The sequence below is a fragment of the Taeniopygia guttata genome, chromosome 11, assembly GCF_048771995.1.
Source record: "Taeniopygia guttata chromosome 11, bTaeGut7.mat, whole genome shotgun sequence".
NCBI lineage: Eukaryota > Metazoa > Chordata > Aves > Passeriformes > Estrildidae > Taeniopygia > Taeniopygia guttata.
In genome coordinates this window covers 12,391,537-12,410,425 of record NC_133036.1, presented here as the reverse complement: position 1 = coordinate 12,410,425, position 18,889 = coordinate 12,391,537, and the positions used below count along the sequence as shown (strand labels likewise).

General features: G+C 40.6%; 1 protein-coding gene across 4 annotated transcripts in view; it reads right to left on the bottom strand.

Moving 5' to 3' along the window:
• The window catches only part of PHLPP2 (PH domain and leucine rich repeat protein phosphatase 2), a 37,637-nt gene that overhangs the window by 17,072 nt on the left and 1,676 nt on the right, over positions 1 to 18,889 (bottom strand). For all 4 annotated transcript variants that reach the window (XR_012057763.1, XM_072934390.1, XM_030282377.4 and 1 more), the window contains exons 3-10: positions 13,242 to 13,375; positions 8,919 to 9,109; positions 8,379 to 8,504; positions 7,137 to 7,291; positions 3,010 to 3,156; positions 1,677 to 1,907; positions 733 to 935; positions 170 to 230 (exon numbers count right to left, since the gene is read on the bottom strand). Coding sequence is in view for 3 of the 4 variants with exons in the window: in XM_030282377.4 (XP_030138237.4) it covers positions 170 to 230; positions 733 to 935; positions 1,677 to 1,907; positions 3,010 to 3,156; positions 7,137 to 7,291; positions 8,379 to 8,504; positions 8,919 to 9,109; positions 13,242 to 13,375 (1,248 nt within the window). In the remaining variant the exon portion in view is untranslated. The remainder of the gene's footprint in view (positions 1 to 169; positions 231 to 732; positions 936 to 1,676; positions 1,908 to 3,009; positions 3,157 to 7,136; positions 7,292 to 8,378; positions 8,505 to 8,918; positions 9,110 to 13,241; positions 13,376 to 18,889) is intronic.

Here is an 18,889-nt window from a genome sequence, read left to right as displayed (position 1 = left end):
AGCTGAAGGACAGCAAAGTCACCTGAAAAAGTCATACTGGTTCAGAAGGGCTTCTGGTCTGGGACACTTTCATCATTGTTTAGTGCTGGGCTTTGAAGTTCTATTGTGTTTAATTGCTCTCAAGATGTCCAGATACTTGCTTTAAATTCTGTTGTGTATTATCACTTACTGAGAGAGTTCTAGACATGTCAGTAGACCAGGAACTGGATAAATATTGACAGCTGTCAGACCTGAGGAAGTAAAGCAAGTAAGTATGATTGCAGAGCTTCAGAGAGAAAACAGCACAGAGATGCAGCTTAGTTATCAAATGAGACTCACAGTATTTCTTTATGGAGACTCAAGGTCCCCATTGATACTTCCCACCGTAGAGTTCACGCTTCATACATCTGCCATATGGCACTTTAGTGTCTCACTATCCATTTCTCCATCTGTCATGTGGAGCACCAGAACAAGAGAGAACTGTATTTTTCTTTGTGGGCTCCCAAACAGATCTCAATGGAACACAAATTCCTTGGACATAACACCACAACCTGCACACTGTTACACAGCCTGTGTACACCCATGCATATGTGATCCGTAGGAGCTAACCTCAGAGAACCCATCACATATGGTTTCACCACAATAACATCAACATAAGTATTTTTTTAATGCGTGAGAAAGGGCAAAAGACTGTCTTCCTTTGCTCCCAGGGCTTAAAGGGAAAAGCCAGGTGAAGAAGACAAAGAGACATACAGTTGCTGTTGGCATACAGGGCCCGAAGGGAGAAGCCGCTCAGGGTCAGCTCTCTCAGCTGATTTCGCTCGCAGTGTAGCTGCTCCAGGCTGACCAAGGAACTCAGATCCAGATTTGTCATCTGATTGTCTCGTAAATCCATGTAAGCCACAGATTTGTTCCCCTCCAGAGTGTCAGCCACTGTTCTCTTCAGGTTGTTGAGCCTAAACACTCAGAGATTAGTTAAAAAGTCAGAAAATAGGACACTGAACACTGGACATCAATAAGAAGAGAGAAGAAAGAACAGGAAAGGAAGAATTCTGGTGAAGGCCAATACCAATGGTGAGCATAGTCAATGAGATGCATGACAAGCAATGGTGAATTTCAGGCAGTGAATACAAACAAAAACACTTCCTTTGTCTACACTGCTACACATAACCATTTTAATGATTCCCAAATTCTTAAGAGATTCTGAAGAAAGATCCAGTCTAGAAAACAGAAACCAGGTCAAGGGGCAGCTACTCTGCACGGACACAGGAAGCTAATGCGGAGAACAGATACTAGACTGCCTTGCCAGACTCAAAAAGTTCTTTGTCCCTTTCTGAGAGGTCTGCAGTTGGCAGCCTGGAGAATCAGGATCACATCTCTAGGGCAGAGAAGCGAAAAAGGGAAGGAAAGATCAAGTTTTTGGTATCTTGAGCTACCAAAGCTCAAGGCTACAGCAAATCACAAGAGGAATCTACAGGGCAAGGTTCATTCAGCATCTGGCACTGCTCAGTTAAGCTTGCTTTTCCAAGTGGATTCTGCACACCCTCAGAAACAGAACTCCGTAAAAGCTAAAGAACTGGTGAGAGAAAAAAACTAAACCTAGTTTATTGCAAAACATACCAGAAGTTGCACAGATCCTCTGCTGTAAATGGAAAGTTGCAATCTTTTTATAGACACCTGCCAGTTTCACCCCTTACCTCAGGTCCACACTTTTGATGTGACCCATACGGTTCAGTACTGTCAGGTCCAAGGTCTCTAGCAAGTTCCCTGCCAGAGCTAGTTTGTCTAAGGTGACAAGTTTCTCACAAATTGCTGGCAGTTCACAGAAGTTATTGAAGGAAAGTCCAAGACAGCTAAGCTGCTGCAGGTTTCCCATCTCTTCTGGTAAGGATGTAAGGAAATTGCCATCAAGCCAGAAAGTCTGGAGACTGCAACAGTGAAAAAGAGAAAGAAAACAATTCTGCAAAGAGTAGTGACTATCACATTTCATATTTTCAGTGAATTTTCTCGTATAGTTAGCTGGTCTCAATGTGGTTATTTTTAAAGGTACCTAACAGCTAATTTTATTCTTATACATGTAAAGTTACTGAAGTACTTTTATCACACATGTAATAGGGTTGAAACTTCCAGTTCTGCCAAAGATTGTACGTTAACACAAGCAAAATACAAATCAGTACTTACATTGTAAATGAAAGATATTTACTTAATTACTTGATTTTCTACAAATGGCACAGTTTAATCACTAAAAGATCATTCTGGATGGCTAAAAGATCATTCTGGAAATTACTTGCTCACATACAATGTGGATGTAGGCACTCCTTTTTTAAAGACACAAGCTGGAGGAAAAGCAGGCCACAATAAACCGACAGTTCAATACTGATGTTTATCTAAATGTACTACCAGTCTTGCAATTAAATTTACCTAAGCTTAAGCTCTTATGCATTTGGGGTATCTACCGGGGAAAATGGACAAGGCTCCAGCAAACTTAGGACAAAATTTTCAGAGGGGATTGCTCAAGTATTTTCATGTTAAAATCCTCTAATACAAAAGCAGCCAATTCTCTAGAACATCATCAAACATACCAGTGCTGACAAAAATCACTAGACCCCTGTGAGAAGTTACCACAGAAAGGTTTTCTACAATAAATTAAAACTTCAATAGAAATTGCATCAGCACTGAAAATATTAAATTCAAAAAATAAATGCAGAAAGTCAGACAACTCTGAAGCTGCAGAAAAATGCACATAGACTTATTTGAGAAACGATGCAATTGCCTTCAGTGCTTTATCTGCATCAAGTTTCCTCATCTTTTCTGCACTAGCAGTTGTGATGTTTTCCTAGTAGTGATTAAGGGATTGAGTATCTTGGTTCTTGACCTACCTCCTGCTGGAGTCAAATTAACCATTCAGCCTTCATGGGCAAAACAGGCTGCCCTAGAATTCACACTTTCAGAAACAGTACCTGCACATCAGCAGTGCTCAGCTGAGCCACCAAGGATACTTATGATCACAGATGTAAAGAACATACTCACTTCAACAGTTTGCCAATCTGACTTGGCACGCAATGAAGTCCATTACAGGAAATATTAAGCTCTGTCAGAGTAGAGATCTCACACAGTGATACAGGAAACTCTCCCAGTCTATTATGACACAAGTTCAGACTCTTCAATTGAGAAAACCTATTAGCAAGAACACTAGTTAATTCACAAACCTACATGTCTAAAAGGAAAAATACACAAACCAGTCAAAGAATTCTTAAGTCTGTACATTGGTGATACAGTCAGCTAACTCATTACAGGAGTTTCTGCATAAATTTGGGTTTAAGTAATTGATATTTTTCTCAACTGTCATGCTGAAAGTGATCAAATAGCACGGGTTTACTGCAGTAACTGACAACAACCTTCTACACCGAATTTCCAAGCTTTGTCCTAGTGACTGCTACTAAGATTAAGGTGACTAAAATGTTCCGTTCAAAAAAATTTACCATAAAAGAATTAACTAAAGTAAGAGTCTACAATTACATAGCTTGGCAAAAGAGGAGCTGAAAACATTCACTAGGACTATTCTGAGAATAAAACAGAAAGCCAAGCCAAGCTGTAAAAGGGAGGACTAGGAAAGCACATGCTTCATGCTGGGAAAACCCAAGACCTGCACCCAGAGGTCCTTGAACAAGATTGCACAACTACAGTGCTCCTTGCTCAGCAGACTGCATCCCACCTACTGCCCCAAGTACACACAGCCCACAGTCACTACAGTCCCACTGGTGCTTGAGAAATGGTTACCTATTTCTAGCTCCTTCAATCACCTTGCTAGGTCCAAAGAGAGAGAAGGAACTTAGCATGGCTGGGGTAACATACAGCAGGGCTCTCCTCCAAGAGTTCTTGCCTCCTTCTACAGGAAGCAAAAGTATTGCTCCCCAAGTAAAAGCCTCTTCATCCCAAAATGGAACCACCAAAAATTAATTCAGTGGGGAAATTAATATCTCACTTCTATGAGATGACTACAAATTTCATGTACCAGAGAACTACTTCTAGGACACATGCAGTTATTCATCTGCCTCCCCTACCCTACTTTTCCCAGGCATTGGTGAGTCGCTCTTATTTTGAAGCAAATGTTCTAATATCAGTAACAAAACCAAGGTTAATTAGCTTGAGGGAGAATATTACTTCTAGCTTGAGATGTCTTGAAATATAGGACTGAAAGGTTTTGAAGTTGTTTTCTTCTTTATAGTGACGTTTTTTGGATTCATAATACTTGTAATGATCTGCATAGGAACTATGCATAATATTTCTCCATTTTACTTTATAATGTTTGGGGGTGTTGTTCTTTTGAAAGAGGGAGCATAGCTGAAACTTGGACATGAGTTGTTTGCTTTGAGCACCCAATCATATGAATAAGGGCACAGGCATTTTTGTTTGCTGCAGCCACAGACACTCATACTGCAACTGAAAGCCAAAGAGAAAAAGATGCTGTGTTGGTAAAAGCCTTCCTCAAAGGAAGGATAATGCAAAGACATAACAATGATAGAAAAATTAGAAATTTGCACACAGAATTCCACCACAGTATTGGAAAAGAAGGAAACAATGAAGATGAACCTAAGATTTGAACAACCTCATTAGCTGATTCAACTAAGAGATTTAGGACATGTTGTGGATCTCAGGGTTTGAAATCAGCAAATGCTTTAATAAAACTGCTTTCTCAGGAGTTATGCAATGGCTTTTGCTATACCTGTTCTTAGTGCCAAGCAGTGTTTCTCTCTCCCTAACAGCGTAGTGAGAACCTGCTCTGAGGGATACAGCATTAAATACAACAGCACAACTCATGTTTAGAATTCATCCCTCTGCAAAAATATCAAAGCAAACACAAGTGGGGCATCACAGTTTCCAAAAGCTGAAGGGAAACTGGAATATGACACAGCTTGGTCTGAGATTCCTCAAGCACACTTCCATACTCAGTGGGGAGGATGGGGAGGACAATACTCAAAAGCCTTTTTAGTTCTCCTTCTGTTCCCTCTTCTTTGCCTCAGTAAGCTCATGTAGTGATGTAGGAGTGGAGTGGAATGGAAATGCAACTCTCATTCAAGCTGTATTTATGAACCAGGTATTACAGGGGATGAAGATTCCAAAATTGTTGTGGCTCCTCAGGTTATGGTTTGGGCTTTCACAGGGCATACCGAGACAGCAAAGAGGTATGGAAACACAGCAGTGAATCTTCCATGGGATGACCATCCTCTGTTTAGCAGCCCAAACTGGTGCTGCCCTGAAATATTCCAAGTTTAACACATCCTGTTCTGCCACCAAAGCACACCAGCACCAGTCTGTATCAACTAGCTAGAATGCTGACAAGAGTCATGCAGATGTATACATGTGTGTGCAGACACACATATCAATTAAGACCAGATCTCAGTGTTTTTCAGATAAGGGAGATGCTTGAAAGGTACTACAGTACATAGAAAATAAGCTAGGAGATGTAACAAAGCAGGTAGGGCTATTTAATGCCCTTTGCTTAACATATTCCCTTTAGCCAATAATTTTTGCACCATTATTATAGTTATAGGTAATTAGACTCCTAGAGCTTGAAAGCTGCTCAGAGGAAGAGATCTGATCATTGTGAAAAATTCTGCTGTTGGGAATTGACAGTCTCAATGCACAGAGAGCACCTACTGCAAGTGAGCAAGGGGCTTCTTGTGGTGCTGTAATCTTAGAAGCATCCTAAAAACCTCAGATAGAAAATCTTTTCAAAAGGCAATGAGCAGCCTTATATGGGCATCTTAATGCTATCTGTTTATTCAAGATTGTGTGAAGTAAGAGCGTCTTTTATGGCTTTTGTTTGTTTGTGGATTTCAGCTTCATCAGACATAGTCACTACCAGGAAAAGAGTTGAGTTTCTGACATGTCAGATTTCTTGTTGACTACATGCAAGGTCAAAAGAAATTTCAAGCCCCTCTGCTGATCCAGTGAACCAAGGATCCTCCATTTAAGAAATTAAAGTTCTGATGTGCTTTTCAAAAATCATACAATGTATTTGAAGAGACAAGTAGAGAGCAAAATCTTAAGATTATTTTAAGCTGCTTCTCCAGTGACAGAATCTATTACCATTCAGCATTAGAAAGCTTTTAAGCAAGTTTGGAAAACCAGACTAGACTCTGGTTTGCAAGGAAACTGCAAAGAATTCCCAAAAGTAAGCAATTTTTTTCATTGTATATTCTCATAGATACTTGGGCATCTCATTACCCTAGAGGAAGAAAAATATATTAGCACAGTAGTAGCCCCTAGAGACAAAGAAAACCAAAATACCCCCTTCCCCACTCCACCCTGCAAATAACGCCCCCAACAAACCAAAATGACAAAACAAACCAAACCTCAAAACCACAACAACAAACCAAATCAAACAAAAAAACAAAAAGCAGTTTTGCAAAGTTTCTCCAAATACATTTTCCTTAGGGAAATGTGTTCCAAACAGAGCCATTGGACAATATTACTATAAGCTTCCTAACGGTTTTCAAATTTCATAGAGCAACTCCTTGAATTCTATTTAGCATGGCTGGTATACATATCAACAGACTAATCTCCCTCTAGATTTTTATGATTTTGGGAAATTAATTTAAAAATATTTTTGTAAGACTCCTTCACTTACCTAAGATGACTACATCATGCTTCCATACCATCACACAACTGCTACTCTCTTAAAAGCAGATCATCACAAGTTTCCAAAGCAAAGCTGGAGTCTCACAGGCCCTCTGCCAATTCCAAATACACATTAAGAACTTGCCACAACAGGGTTTTTCAGACCTAAACTTCTTACTACAAACACTTATCCACAACAGCAGCATTATGCTTTTCCTTGCCTTTTGTTTTATACCTCAAGATGTTCTCTTCTTAGCAAGCAGCCTAATATTACTATTGCATCTTGTCCGTACAAATGGCAGGTCACCCCACAAGCCTTATCTCAAATCAGAGTTAGCACAGAATCTGTGGAAGGGAGCTCACGAATACTACAAATTGTTGGAAGTTTATTCCTGCTTATGCTGCCCCCCTCACTTGTTAGAGCTTCCTAAAGATCTATTTTTTTACCATCCCCAAAAGAACAGGCAGTACTTCATTCCTGTATCCACATGTCAAGGACTCCAAACGTAGAAGAAAAATGATTCTTTGCAGACCTGCAAAGAGAGTCAAGACTCCCTGCTCCACTTGTTCTCATAAAATTGTGGCGTAAGTTGAGGTAGGTGATGTCTCGACTGTAGAAGAGGTGCTCTGGTACTTCCTCAAGGCTGTAGCATGAAAGATCAACCATACTAAATCGCATAGACACAATCTGAAAAGAAAGAGAAAAGGCTGCAGCTGCGCAACAAATTTTCTCTGGAAGTCCAATGGAAGGCCAAAGAACACAAGTAATAAACAATTTGCAAGAATATGAAAGAACCCCTTGTACCTGGAGGTAGAGTCCATGCAGGAAATGGGAGTCCATGAAGTACAAACCTATGCCCTTTGCTACATCCCTGACAAGGATGCATAGCTGGGTACCAGTCAGGATTCACACAAAGCCTTGCTCTGTATGTGCACCGGGCACACTGCCTAAAGGCTAGGCTGTAAGAGAGCCAGTGTAATAGAGGAAAACAGATCTTTCAGGAAACTCTATTGAGAAAGAATAATCTCAAGTGCCTTACAAAGGTGCAAGAAGCAACAGGAAGCAGTTGATTTTCCAGTTCAGTTCTTTGAGGTTTACAGAACCTCTGCCTAGCATACCTGCTTCTTCTGTACTTTTAGCTACTTCTTTCTTTTATGAGCTTGTTGACAGTAAAAAATTTGAAACATAACTTGTTATAAAAAGGCTTCATAAACTATGGTTTTGCAACATTTCATAAAGTCTCTGCAAATCTCATGTCCTTTCATAAAGCATGTTTTGTTTTGAGGTCTTTGGTGCTTAATTTGACATTTTATGACCTGCTTTATCCTGAACTCATTTTGTATTTCATAATATCCTGGCTGACCTACAATGTCTCTGTAACTCAAACCTCAGGGCAGCCCTGTGAATGTCCAGGTCTTACTTCAGACACATTCAAGTATGGCAACAAATGCAATGTGTAGGTTTCTATGGCTGTAAAGTCAGTCAGTCCCTGTGGTTTGCTCTAGGGACCTGTGATTAAGTTAGTCTTGTAAGTGCAGCAGGGGTTAAAACAGCACAGAACTACTGCTCAACATTGTTGCACAGGTAGAGAAAAAGAGAAGGCTAAGAGAAAAATCTCTGTAGCCCAGAGCATGAAGGAAATAAAGCTGGAAAATGTCCTGGGTATTTTCTCCAGCATCCTAGCTTCATCTTTGACTGCAGATCAAGCTTGCATCAGATTACCCTTCCTGTACCCTGCACCAGCATCAAAACCACACTGTCCCCATGGCCTCACCTTGGATGCTTGCCGGTGCCACCGCTGGCACTCTGCCAGGGTTTCAAAGGAAATGTGGTATGTCTGAGCTTGTGCTCCAGCAGATGTGAAAGCAAGGGTGTACTGCCGACGTTTCATCTCTTCCACCTGCAGAGGGAGAATTGACAACAGTCTGCCTAAGCGCCAGCAATTACAACTGACCTGAGGTCTAGGGTGAATTATTACTGACCACCAGCAACACTGCATTTTGCTGAAAATATAGCTGCAGTCACTGGAGAAAAACACTGAAGTAAATCCTGCTTAGCATCTTTCTGCTGAAATGTAATTTCCAGAGTGCCCATTCACACTGGCTACTGTTACACAGCTGTGAAAGCTGAACTAGTGTTTCTTCATTTTATTAGCCTTCAGACTACTACCTAAGCAAAGCAAGTAGAAAAAGGTTGGGCACATTAATGCAGTAATATGTTAAAAAAGCCTACATTAATCTCTTGTGAGCAATTCCCATGACTACCATTTCTTCCTCCTTCCCAGGCTACAGGGAACTAAAAAAAGAAATCTTACCTTCCCTCCAATGAGTGGCAAGATGTGCATCTTCCCTGCATGGCTGTCCTTCACTGAGGACACAATGAGGCACGTACCACAGAGAATGACTGAGCGTTCTGCCCACTTGTGCAGCTGGGTCTTTCCTTTGCGTACGTTATAGACTCCAGAGAGCAGGATGTGATCCAACTGTTCCACTTGGCATGGCTTTTCTGAAGAAAAAGGGGATATTAGCATTTATTGTCCATATGTTCTTCATTCTCATCTGTGAGTACAAATAACTTGGATCTAACATGCAAAACCAGTTGTTGTAAACAAGCAAACAAATTGCACTTTAAAAGAAAGTCTCATGCAGAGGACATGCAACATTCTCAGTCAGTGCAGGACCAGCGGCTGAGCAGCACCATTTGTGCCTCCCAGAACAATGTTAGAATGGTTGCCATGCAGTGTGTTTTTAATCCAGGAAGTTACAGACCTTAGCAAATCCACATGTTTGCCAAATATCCTTCATTCAAATGCAACAGAAAAGCAATTTTAAATTCTCGTTGAGTCAGTTAAAGTCACAGAAATCATTAAATAAGTGGTTTCTACTACACTTTACCGGCAGGCCTGGAAAATCAATTACAAAGTTCTTTCCCTGAAGATGACTGTCCTGGTTTTGCCTGAGATAGAATTCATTTTCTTCCTGGCAAATGGTACAAGGCTGCGTTTTGGCTTCAGTGTGAGAATAATGTTGGTAGCATAAAAAAAAGAACCATTAAAAAACCTGCTGTTTCAGCAGCAGGTGGGTTTCACTGGGTTCAGCAGGGCTCACCCAAGTTAAGGACTTTACAGTGTCTCTTTCTCTGCAGCAAGCAGGCACAAGAAACTGCAAGGAAGCATGGTAGGACCAGGTGATCCAAACTAGCAAAGGGGATATTTCACACCATAGAACATCATGCAGTACACAAACTGAAGGAATTGGGAAAGGAGGGCTGAGCACTGCTAGAGAAAGGGCACCAGTGTGATAAGCAGTGTATTTTGCATAATTTGTGTTTTATTCCTGTCTCTTTGTTATTCCCCTTTTCATTAGAATTACTATTATTTTACTTTATTTCAATTATGAAACGGTTTTCAGTCCACAGGTATCACCTTTTTCCCATTTTCCTTCCTATCCCATGGGGGAAGCCGCTTATTGGGCGGCTGAGGTTAAACCACAACAGTCCTTTTAGGTGCCAGACCTGGTGCACTAAGGGCATAGACAGACCTGACCAGAGTGTGTTAAAACATATTTGCTATAAGCATTTATTGTATTGGTTTAACAGTGGCTGGTCACAATATTGATTGTCTTGCTTAATTTTGTTGCACTTGTTCTCAAGACTGCATTATGTAACACCTTAATCTGCTGTAAAGGCTGGGTTAAGGTTATGGTGTTGTATTTTGTAATCTGGTGTGTGCTCAGCAAGGCCCTTACCTTTGTGCTCTGGTGCCATTTAGTGGAAAATATCAATAATGACACCATTCGCCTTTTCTCCTCAGAGAGCCCACTTAGGGAGTGGACACTTCCCACATCCTCCTTTTCTCCTCCAGGTTAATTACAAAAGCATTTGGGAATTTCTAATATCCTTGGGATGTTGAGATCAGTGTGGTTCCCTATTGCTAGACACCATGAATGTGGTTCAGGTCTTGTTTAGGGAGAAGCAGCTATTTGTGGCTACTCCAACCCAGTGACAAGCCACTGCAACTTCTCAGACTGGACTGGAGTCAGACTGTTGCCAGTTGCTGCCCTACTGGACACACTCAAGGCCAACCATTCAGCTTCTGGAGTTGGGGTGACAGAGGATTCGGAGCCCAATACTCTAACTGAAAGAGATACTGGTAGCATATGAAGGGGTTTCAGAGCTGATTGGCACTAAGGTCCAGCTGCTCCTGGCATCCTCCTGGGGTGCTGGGCTGGATGTTCAAACTGATGCTACGTGGAATAAGCAGGTCACACTGATCACACAGTAAGGTTGAATAAGAAAACAATACTCCAAACATTTATCAGGAGCAAATAGTTAACTACTAACTCAAGTTATAATATTGTTTCTCAGTTAGACAGCAGGATCTTCAGCTTGCCAAATCTAAAGTGCTGTCTTGATGTACATAGCTAGCTGAATTCAGCTGAAACATGTAGTTGTTTATATACAACAATAGTTTTATTTCACACACATGAAGTTTGATATAAGATGTCCTTACTGGTGAGAAACTGTAAGAATCCACAGAAAAAGATTGCTTTGATTTCACCAAGCTGAAAGACCAGCCCCACACTTGTAAGAAAACATTATTGTGGGGCTAAAAATGGTATCCTACCATGAACTGCCACACCAGCACTGTTCCAAGCATTACTCTGCAGCTGTACCAATCCTCCAGTTTCCCCTCTCTGCTCCAAAACCGTAACACCTATCCTAGAGTGGGTCACAGGGCAGCTGTGGACACAGCTAGGTGGCTGGAACACCTCTCCTATGGAGACAGGCTGAGAGAGTCGGGGTTGTTCAGCCTGGAGAAGAGAAGGCTCTCAGAAGGCCTTCTTGCAGTTTTTCTATATAAAAAAGCAGCTTACAAGAAAGGCATAGAGAGACATTTTATGAAGGCCTATAGTGGAAGAAAAATGGGCCATGTTTCTAAACCGAAATGGGGTAAATCTACACTGGACATAAGGAAGAAATGTTTTATGGGGAGGGTTGGGAGACCCTAGCACAGGTTGCCCAGAGAAGTTGTGGCTGCTTCATCTCTGGAACTGTCCAAGGTCAGGCTGGTTGGGGCTTGGAGAAACCTGGTCTAGTGGAAAATGTCCCTGCCCATGACAGGAGGGTGAAACTAGATGATCTTTAAGGTTCCTTCCAATCCAAACCAATCTCTGATGCCATGATACTAAGAAAAGATTTTCTGTGTAGAGTACATTACTTCCTCCCTTATGTTGTCAGCTGCAGACTTTGCAAAATTATTTTATCATCCTCCATAGCATTCCCTCTAATTCCTCCCCCATCTTTGAGAATCACTTTGTCAGCATTTCCTTGTACTTCCTTAAAACAGGTCTCCTGAACACACTTTAACCCTTATACTTCTTCCTTCATTGCTTTCTTCTAAGCATACCAGCCACCCTTGTTGACTGAAACTACTCAATTACATTTTCTATCTACTTGGTTCAATGAAGCTGAGTCGCTGTTCGTGAATCCTCAGCAGTTCCTGCTTGACATACCCAAGCTTTCATTTTTTCCTCAAAAGTTCTCCATACCCCTATCCTTGATGCCTCTACTCCTTCTAGCTAAAGTAACTTCTGACTCCCTCTTCCTTGCTCGATAAATCCAGACTATGCATGTCACACTTCTTCCCATTTGTTACACTCTATGTTTTGCACATATATATATATATATATATATATATGCTTATATATATGTGGTGTATACACTGTATCTACAGTATCTATACTGTTTTGCCTGTTCTTACACATAGCTCCCAGACAGAAGGGGTTTGTCTCCGACAGCAGGGTGAAGAAGCTGATTTCTTATAAATGCATTTTTTTTGACACTGACTAACCAAAAGATGGCTAGCAGCTTAGCCTGGCTGCCCAGATCCACAATGCAAGAACAATTTTCCATTAAAAGCACCTTGGGTTTTTTTATTCTGAAATGCAAAAAATACACAGGTGAAGTACTTACAAGTAAGGAAATAATTTCTTTATTATCTTTCCTCACCCTAATTTATTTTATATTTCCTGTTAACTTCAGTGAATTCCCTTTCTGACTGCTAGTACCACCTGCCCACAAGCCTATGCCTGTTATCTGTGGCTCCTCATGTATACTGTATCCTGCCCAAACCAATTCAACAGGCCACACTCCAAAGTCTTGCTTCTGCAATCCAGTGACCTAGGGCTCTGACAGCAGCCTGTATTATTATTAACCAGCTGGCACCTTCACTCTTCACTGTTTAAAGGCTGTGGAGGTATTTGACCAGGTGCTTCCTTGGCCATATCCATAAATTTTTGTAAATACAATCTTCATGCACATCTAAACAGAACTCCCAGTGGAAGCTCTATGTCATCAGTTGCAATATTTGAATCTAAAGACAACACAGCAATTTTGTGCCTTCCTGTGGACCTGTCTTTTCTCAAGTCATGCACAGGATCAAGAAAACTACAGAAGTGTGATTTTTTTTCTATTAATCTTCAAAATGTTTTATTTTAAGAAATGCTTACTGGTACTACAGGTGCTTGATGTAGCCCTCTACAAACCCAACAGGATGATGACTCAGGCTTTAGCTGAGTTCCAGCTCACAGTTACAGCTGCAGAAACAGTGACAGTGTGCACACACACAATTTCTTACCACTGTAAAAGCGAATCATGCAGCTGAGATCAGAGTTTGCTGCCTCTTCCTGCACTCTGAGAGGATCATCAAAACCCAACCCAGCCAAGTAGTCATACACAATCTGAAGGGGTTTTTCTGTGGGCTCCAGCCTCCTGTCAAAACACACAAGAAAGAAGTTTGAGAATGCAAAACAGATTAAACAAGTCTCAGTACAGCTAAAGCGTGAGGAATACTGATACACCATCTGTTCTGCTCCTCTGAAAAGGTCTGGCAAGCACAGACTCTTGGGTCTCTGCTCCCTGCTTGACAAGCAGCACTTAAGAACTGCAGCACTTGTGAATTATGTTGCAGAAGAGAAACACAGAGAAACAGCAATTGGTATAAGTCACACAATTTATGGTGAGAACTTCTATTTCATGATTTAAGGAGCACCAGGAGGAATCCATGACAAGACACAAAACCCAGAAATATCAAAAAAGCAGATGCCAAGTAATTAAAAACCCCTAGGTATAATGCCTCAAAAATATAAAAGAACTATTAATTTTTTCTTCTGAATGCAGCTTAGAGCAAAGCATTTGAAGAATCCTCATGAAGAATTATTAAAAATACCCCAAAACAAACATAAGACAAATTTCCTACTCTCTTCAGCTCACATCAGTGGCTAGATTCTTATGCTTTGGCAAGTTAACACAACTAGCATATTTAAAAGGATGTTTTGGAACTGTGGCAGAACACAGGAAGCACTCAGTGGCTAGCTTGAATGAACAGCAATAAGAGAAAGTTCTTGTGAAACATCAGATTTAGTATATTCAGAATGGAAAACATGTTTTCTGATCCTCTCTTCTCACTTTTTCCAGGGACCCTGTATTGTGATTTTCTTCAATAAAAACAACAGATTTCTTGCTAAATTACAAGTTTTATTTTAGGAAAAAAAAAAAATTAGTGTAAAAGATTAAGCACTGAAAACGTTATGTAGGAGTAAAAATACATTGTTCCAATGGTCTACTCAGTATCCAACATAAAAAATCCCCTTTTTTAATCTAAAAGTGCCTAGCTTCAGATTACAGTCACTGGATCTCAATGGTCACCTCTTCTTTAAACAGGAGTTTATAAACCATGTCACTAAACATTTCAAACTTCCTCTTCAATATAAGGCGCAAAATCCCTTTAAAACTATTCTTGTAGAAGAGTGGGTCTACTTTGATTCAAAAGCATTTTTACCACCAATTTTTTTTAGTTTATCCCTACTCTGTAAGCACTAAAATGATTGTTCCCTCTGTCCATGCACTGACTTCACAAAACCACACATACACATTGGTTCAACTCAAACACTTTTCTGTTCTTGCATTAAACCTGCTCTAGAATCATGTCCCTACAATGCACAAGTCCTCCTGAACTGCATCTTTTGACAACTTATGGCCTCCTTCCTCTCCTTTGCAGTATTTAGTAAACTTGTCTTTTACATAAATCTACCTAGTGATACTGAAAGGCAGTGTTTTCCAGGGAATACTGCATGCTAAACCATCTAGAGCAATCTGCTGTACTGACTTCTCAGTACCCATCACTCCCTCCATCCATGCCCTCCTGAGCTCTTACTTTTTAGCCACAGGTTATTAACAACGCAAACTGAACAAGGGAAGTTTACATTTCTTCCTTCACACAGCTCCTCACCCAAAACAAGATTCTTACGCCAAATAACAGTTTCCAGTTCGTAAGATATTAGCCAATGAGTTTTACTGGTTTGTGCATTGCTTTTCTCCCCATGACATCAGAACACAGAACCTCAGGCATTTGGGGTAGGAAGGGCCTTTAAAGGTCATCTACTCCAACCATCCCACCATGGACAGGGACATCTTCGACTTCAACAGGCTCAGAGCCCAGTCCAACATCTCACTGCAATGAATGACTAATACCTTTGGCAACCAAGCTTGAAATTTCGAAGCGTCAAGATCAAATTTGCTAAGTAGAACCTGTTTTCCACTAAACTTTGTTGATTTGCATACATTATTTATAGTGTGTGTCTTAATTTTTTTAAACATTTAAATTTTTAATTTAAAAACATTTCATTGCTGTATGCACCAAGCCTTTCCTCTTCTTAAGAATAAGAACATTTCCGATTGTTTTAAATTATTATATCAGAGTATTTCCACTATTACTGACATTTACAAATGTCATCAAATAATTAAGGCAGGACTGATTTCATAAAACATGCACCATTTACAAGTGCCTAGTCATCCAGGTCTCCTTTGGAGTCACCAAGATACATCTCAAGAAGTGACAAACCTGTGTATCTGTCTCCTGTAACAGGCAAACTATTAGAAACTGGAATGAATGAATAAATAATAGATTGCACTGAACAATGCTGATGTCCAATACAGTACACCTGACATAGCGTATACCCTTCAGCATAGAATCCAAGAATATGAGAGACTTGACTGGATCTCCAACTGTGTTGCCCAAGTTTCCCTTGACTACCCCTAGACTCCTATTCTTCTGCTACTAAAGCCTTATGCTTGCCAGGAAACAGCCTTTCCAGCACATGACCCATAGCTCAGGAATGTTAAATGCTTGAGTGCCACTCACAAAAATAGCATATCAAGTAGTCTGCACCTAGACTTCCCAAGGAAAAAAACCAAAGAAACTCTCAAACTTTACTATTTGCTTGCTGAATGAATTGAGGCTTTTTTGTGTGCACACTGAACTACCTACCTGCACATCAGAATTCAGGAAGAAAAGTAATGAAATAGAGGAATAATTTGTGTTGTATGAAAACAAGTAAGTCACAGTTGTACAGGCTGCTCAATGCTCTCTGGGTTACATTGCTGTGACTTACCCTCCTGAAAAAGCTGAATACTCAATCGCACCATACTTACCATTCTGGAGATGACATCAGCTTTTTTTCATCTTATACTTCATAAAGAATTAATACTGCAGGGTTTCAAAATGCTGATTTGAAAAACCCTTAACCTTCTTTCTTGTCCACATACATGAAACTGATTTGCTCTTTGAAGACATCAAACACAATGCCTTTGGTTTTGTTTCATTTCTTTGAAACCAATGTACAAAGGAACACTGGTGGCAATATCAAGCCCAATCCTCTACAAATGTACCTCTAGTGCCATAGAACCATTCCTATCTGAAAACCAATCATATGACTAGCTTATTCTATTGCATCAGCTAGGTTTGCTGGTCAGTGGCTGCAGGACAAAAACCTTCCCAGAAAGTCTTCTGATTTCTGGAAGCTGTCTGTAAAACATCACAAGTTGTTCAAACCTCACTATCTGGCAAGAGAGTTTTGAGTTTAGAGAAAGATCTACACCCAAAAAGTCACAGGAGGCAATGTCTGGCCACTCTGCAGAGGAAGCAGAGCTCAGGGTTAGGTATTTTAGTCATGAAGACATGGTGGAAAGGGTGTCTGATTGCCTTCTGGCACTTTGCTGTGTGCTGGACCTGTGACTGAGGAACACCAGGGCAGAACCAGGTATGTGACTAACAACACTCACAGGGTCTGTAAATAAAGTCAGGAGCAAACCAGCCCATTGCTTATGGACCATGCTTATACTGAGAAAGGGAACAGTTCCCTGAGTGCTCTTGGAGACAGTTTGGAGACCTGGAGGAATGGATTACTGCTCCAAGTTCTCATCAAGTGCCACATGATTCACTAAGAAAACCCTGGACAGGCCAGCAAAAGGAAAATCAAAACCTGTACATGGAATGGCAGTTTCCATATGGAATTTCTTCACTAATTTGGTCAAGTCTGACAGATTCCAGAAGTAACAGCTAAAGTGCAGTAGAAAAATACACTTTCCTTTCAAGAGAAAGCAATGAGGTGTGAAACCCAAACTGGCATCAGCTCACATTAGAACTGCACAAACTCATCCTGTACCAAACACAATAAGCTCTGAACACTGCACATGTGAGAACACGCAGCTGTCACAGCAGCTGCGATCTGGCACAAACACCCCATCACATCCTCAGCAGCATCACACATCAGGGACGGAATACTTCCTCTGCTCACAGAAGCTCTCTGGAGCACAGGTGCAAAGACTTAAGGAGACAGAAAAGACAAAAAGAAGGAGCAACAGTTTCAGTTTCATTCTTGTTGCAACTGTAGCTCTCCATAAGTAAGGGTCAAGTTTTCAAATCTTGGAAGCTTAAATTTTTTTTGAGCGGCATCCAGAGCAAAGAAGGTAGCTGTGCAATTCTTGTCTAACCCTTCCCTCTGCAGGAAGATACAATTTCTGGATATGAAGGGATACAACCATAAAGAAAGATTCTGCCTAGCAGAAAGCTAAAGATCCATGAGGTGCATTGTGGAGAAAAAATTCTTACAGAAATTGACTTGAAGTCAGAAACTGAATTGAAAAGGAAACAGAATGATCACAAGGACATTGCTGAATATTCAGACTGAATACGCTTCTACTATTCCTCCATACAGCTTTCAGTCTTCCAAGTCAGGTGTCAAACTAACGTCTGCTGTGCTCTGGAAAGAAACTCACCTGCTGATATTAAAAGGGCGAAGAATTCAGAACTGTCTGGGAGAGGCAGGTAGTTATGGTAAGATGTGATCAGATATTTAACAAAGTAATTTGTATAGTGAACATATTATTAAAGTAATTGGTAAAGTTTGTTTGAGGAAGGAATTATCTCAACAGGGCATGAGGATAATCTTGAGCACTCTATCATCTTCCCATGGACATGCAAGTAGATACCACTCAGGCCCGATTCCTGCTACTAACACAGGTGTTACTGAAGCAATACTGGTAACTCCCACTTCCCTACCAAGAACAACTCCAGTGGGAAGTATTTCAAGGATCTCTTCTGTGACAAACACACTCTGAAAACTACCAGGAACAGACACATCATAACCAAGAACTCTTCACAAAACTTATGACAAATCTTGGCCAAGTCTTAGACATACCAAGAGGCAAAAGGAGTGGGAAGTAATAATTTATAGCTCAGTACTTACTTCCAAAAGGCTAACAGCAGATCCAATTTGCTAATCTAGTGCAAAATCTGCCACAAATCAAAGACAGGCACAGCTAGCTAGCATAAGAAAAGAGAGGTTGAAAAGAATTCAAATGCAAAAGCCACTTCAAAAGCTAAAAATAGTCAAAATGTATCTCTCTGAAAACATCTACAAGCTTTACCTAATTTTTTTCATGATCTGCACAAATGGCTCTGCTCTTCCTTAAAAATTGCTGGAAAATCTGCTCGCTATTAGGGTCCAAAATATGCCAACTTCCTTGCAAATTTTTCAAGCAACAAACAGGTTGTCAGCTGCTTCAGTGGCAGTGTTCAAGTGTCCATCTGTTCTCATACAGTGTTTCTAACTAATCCATCCCTAATTCCTGTAACCCTGACCAGGCATATGGTTGTAAATAATCTTTTCCAAAACTCAGTTTTAAACACGTCCTGTTCTCTCTGCATCTCCCACCACTAGCATTCCCACCCCATTGCAGAGCAAACATACATCACAGTTTTAAGATTTGGACACATGCGACCTGTAACCTTCATTTTACTATCAAAAATCCAGCTACTACCTCTGTCTAACCTTTAAGTAAGGAGATTGCAGCAATTATTTGCCCCTGAGAACAGGAGTGGTAATTTTATAACTGCATCTTAAGCCTGGAAGAATCAGTGCAAAGTTTAAATCCTAACAAACT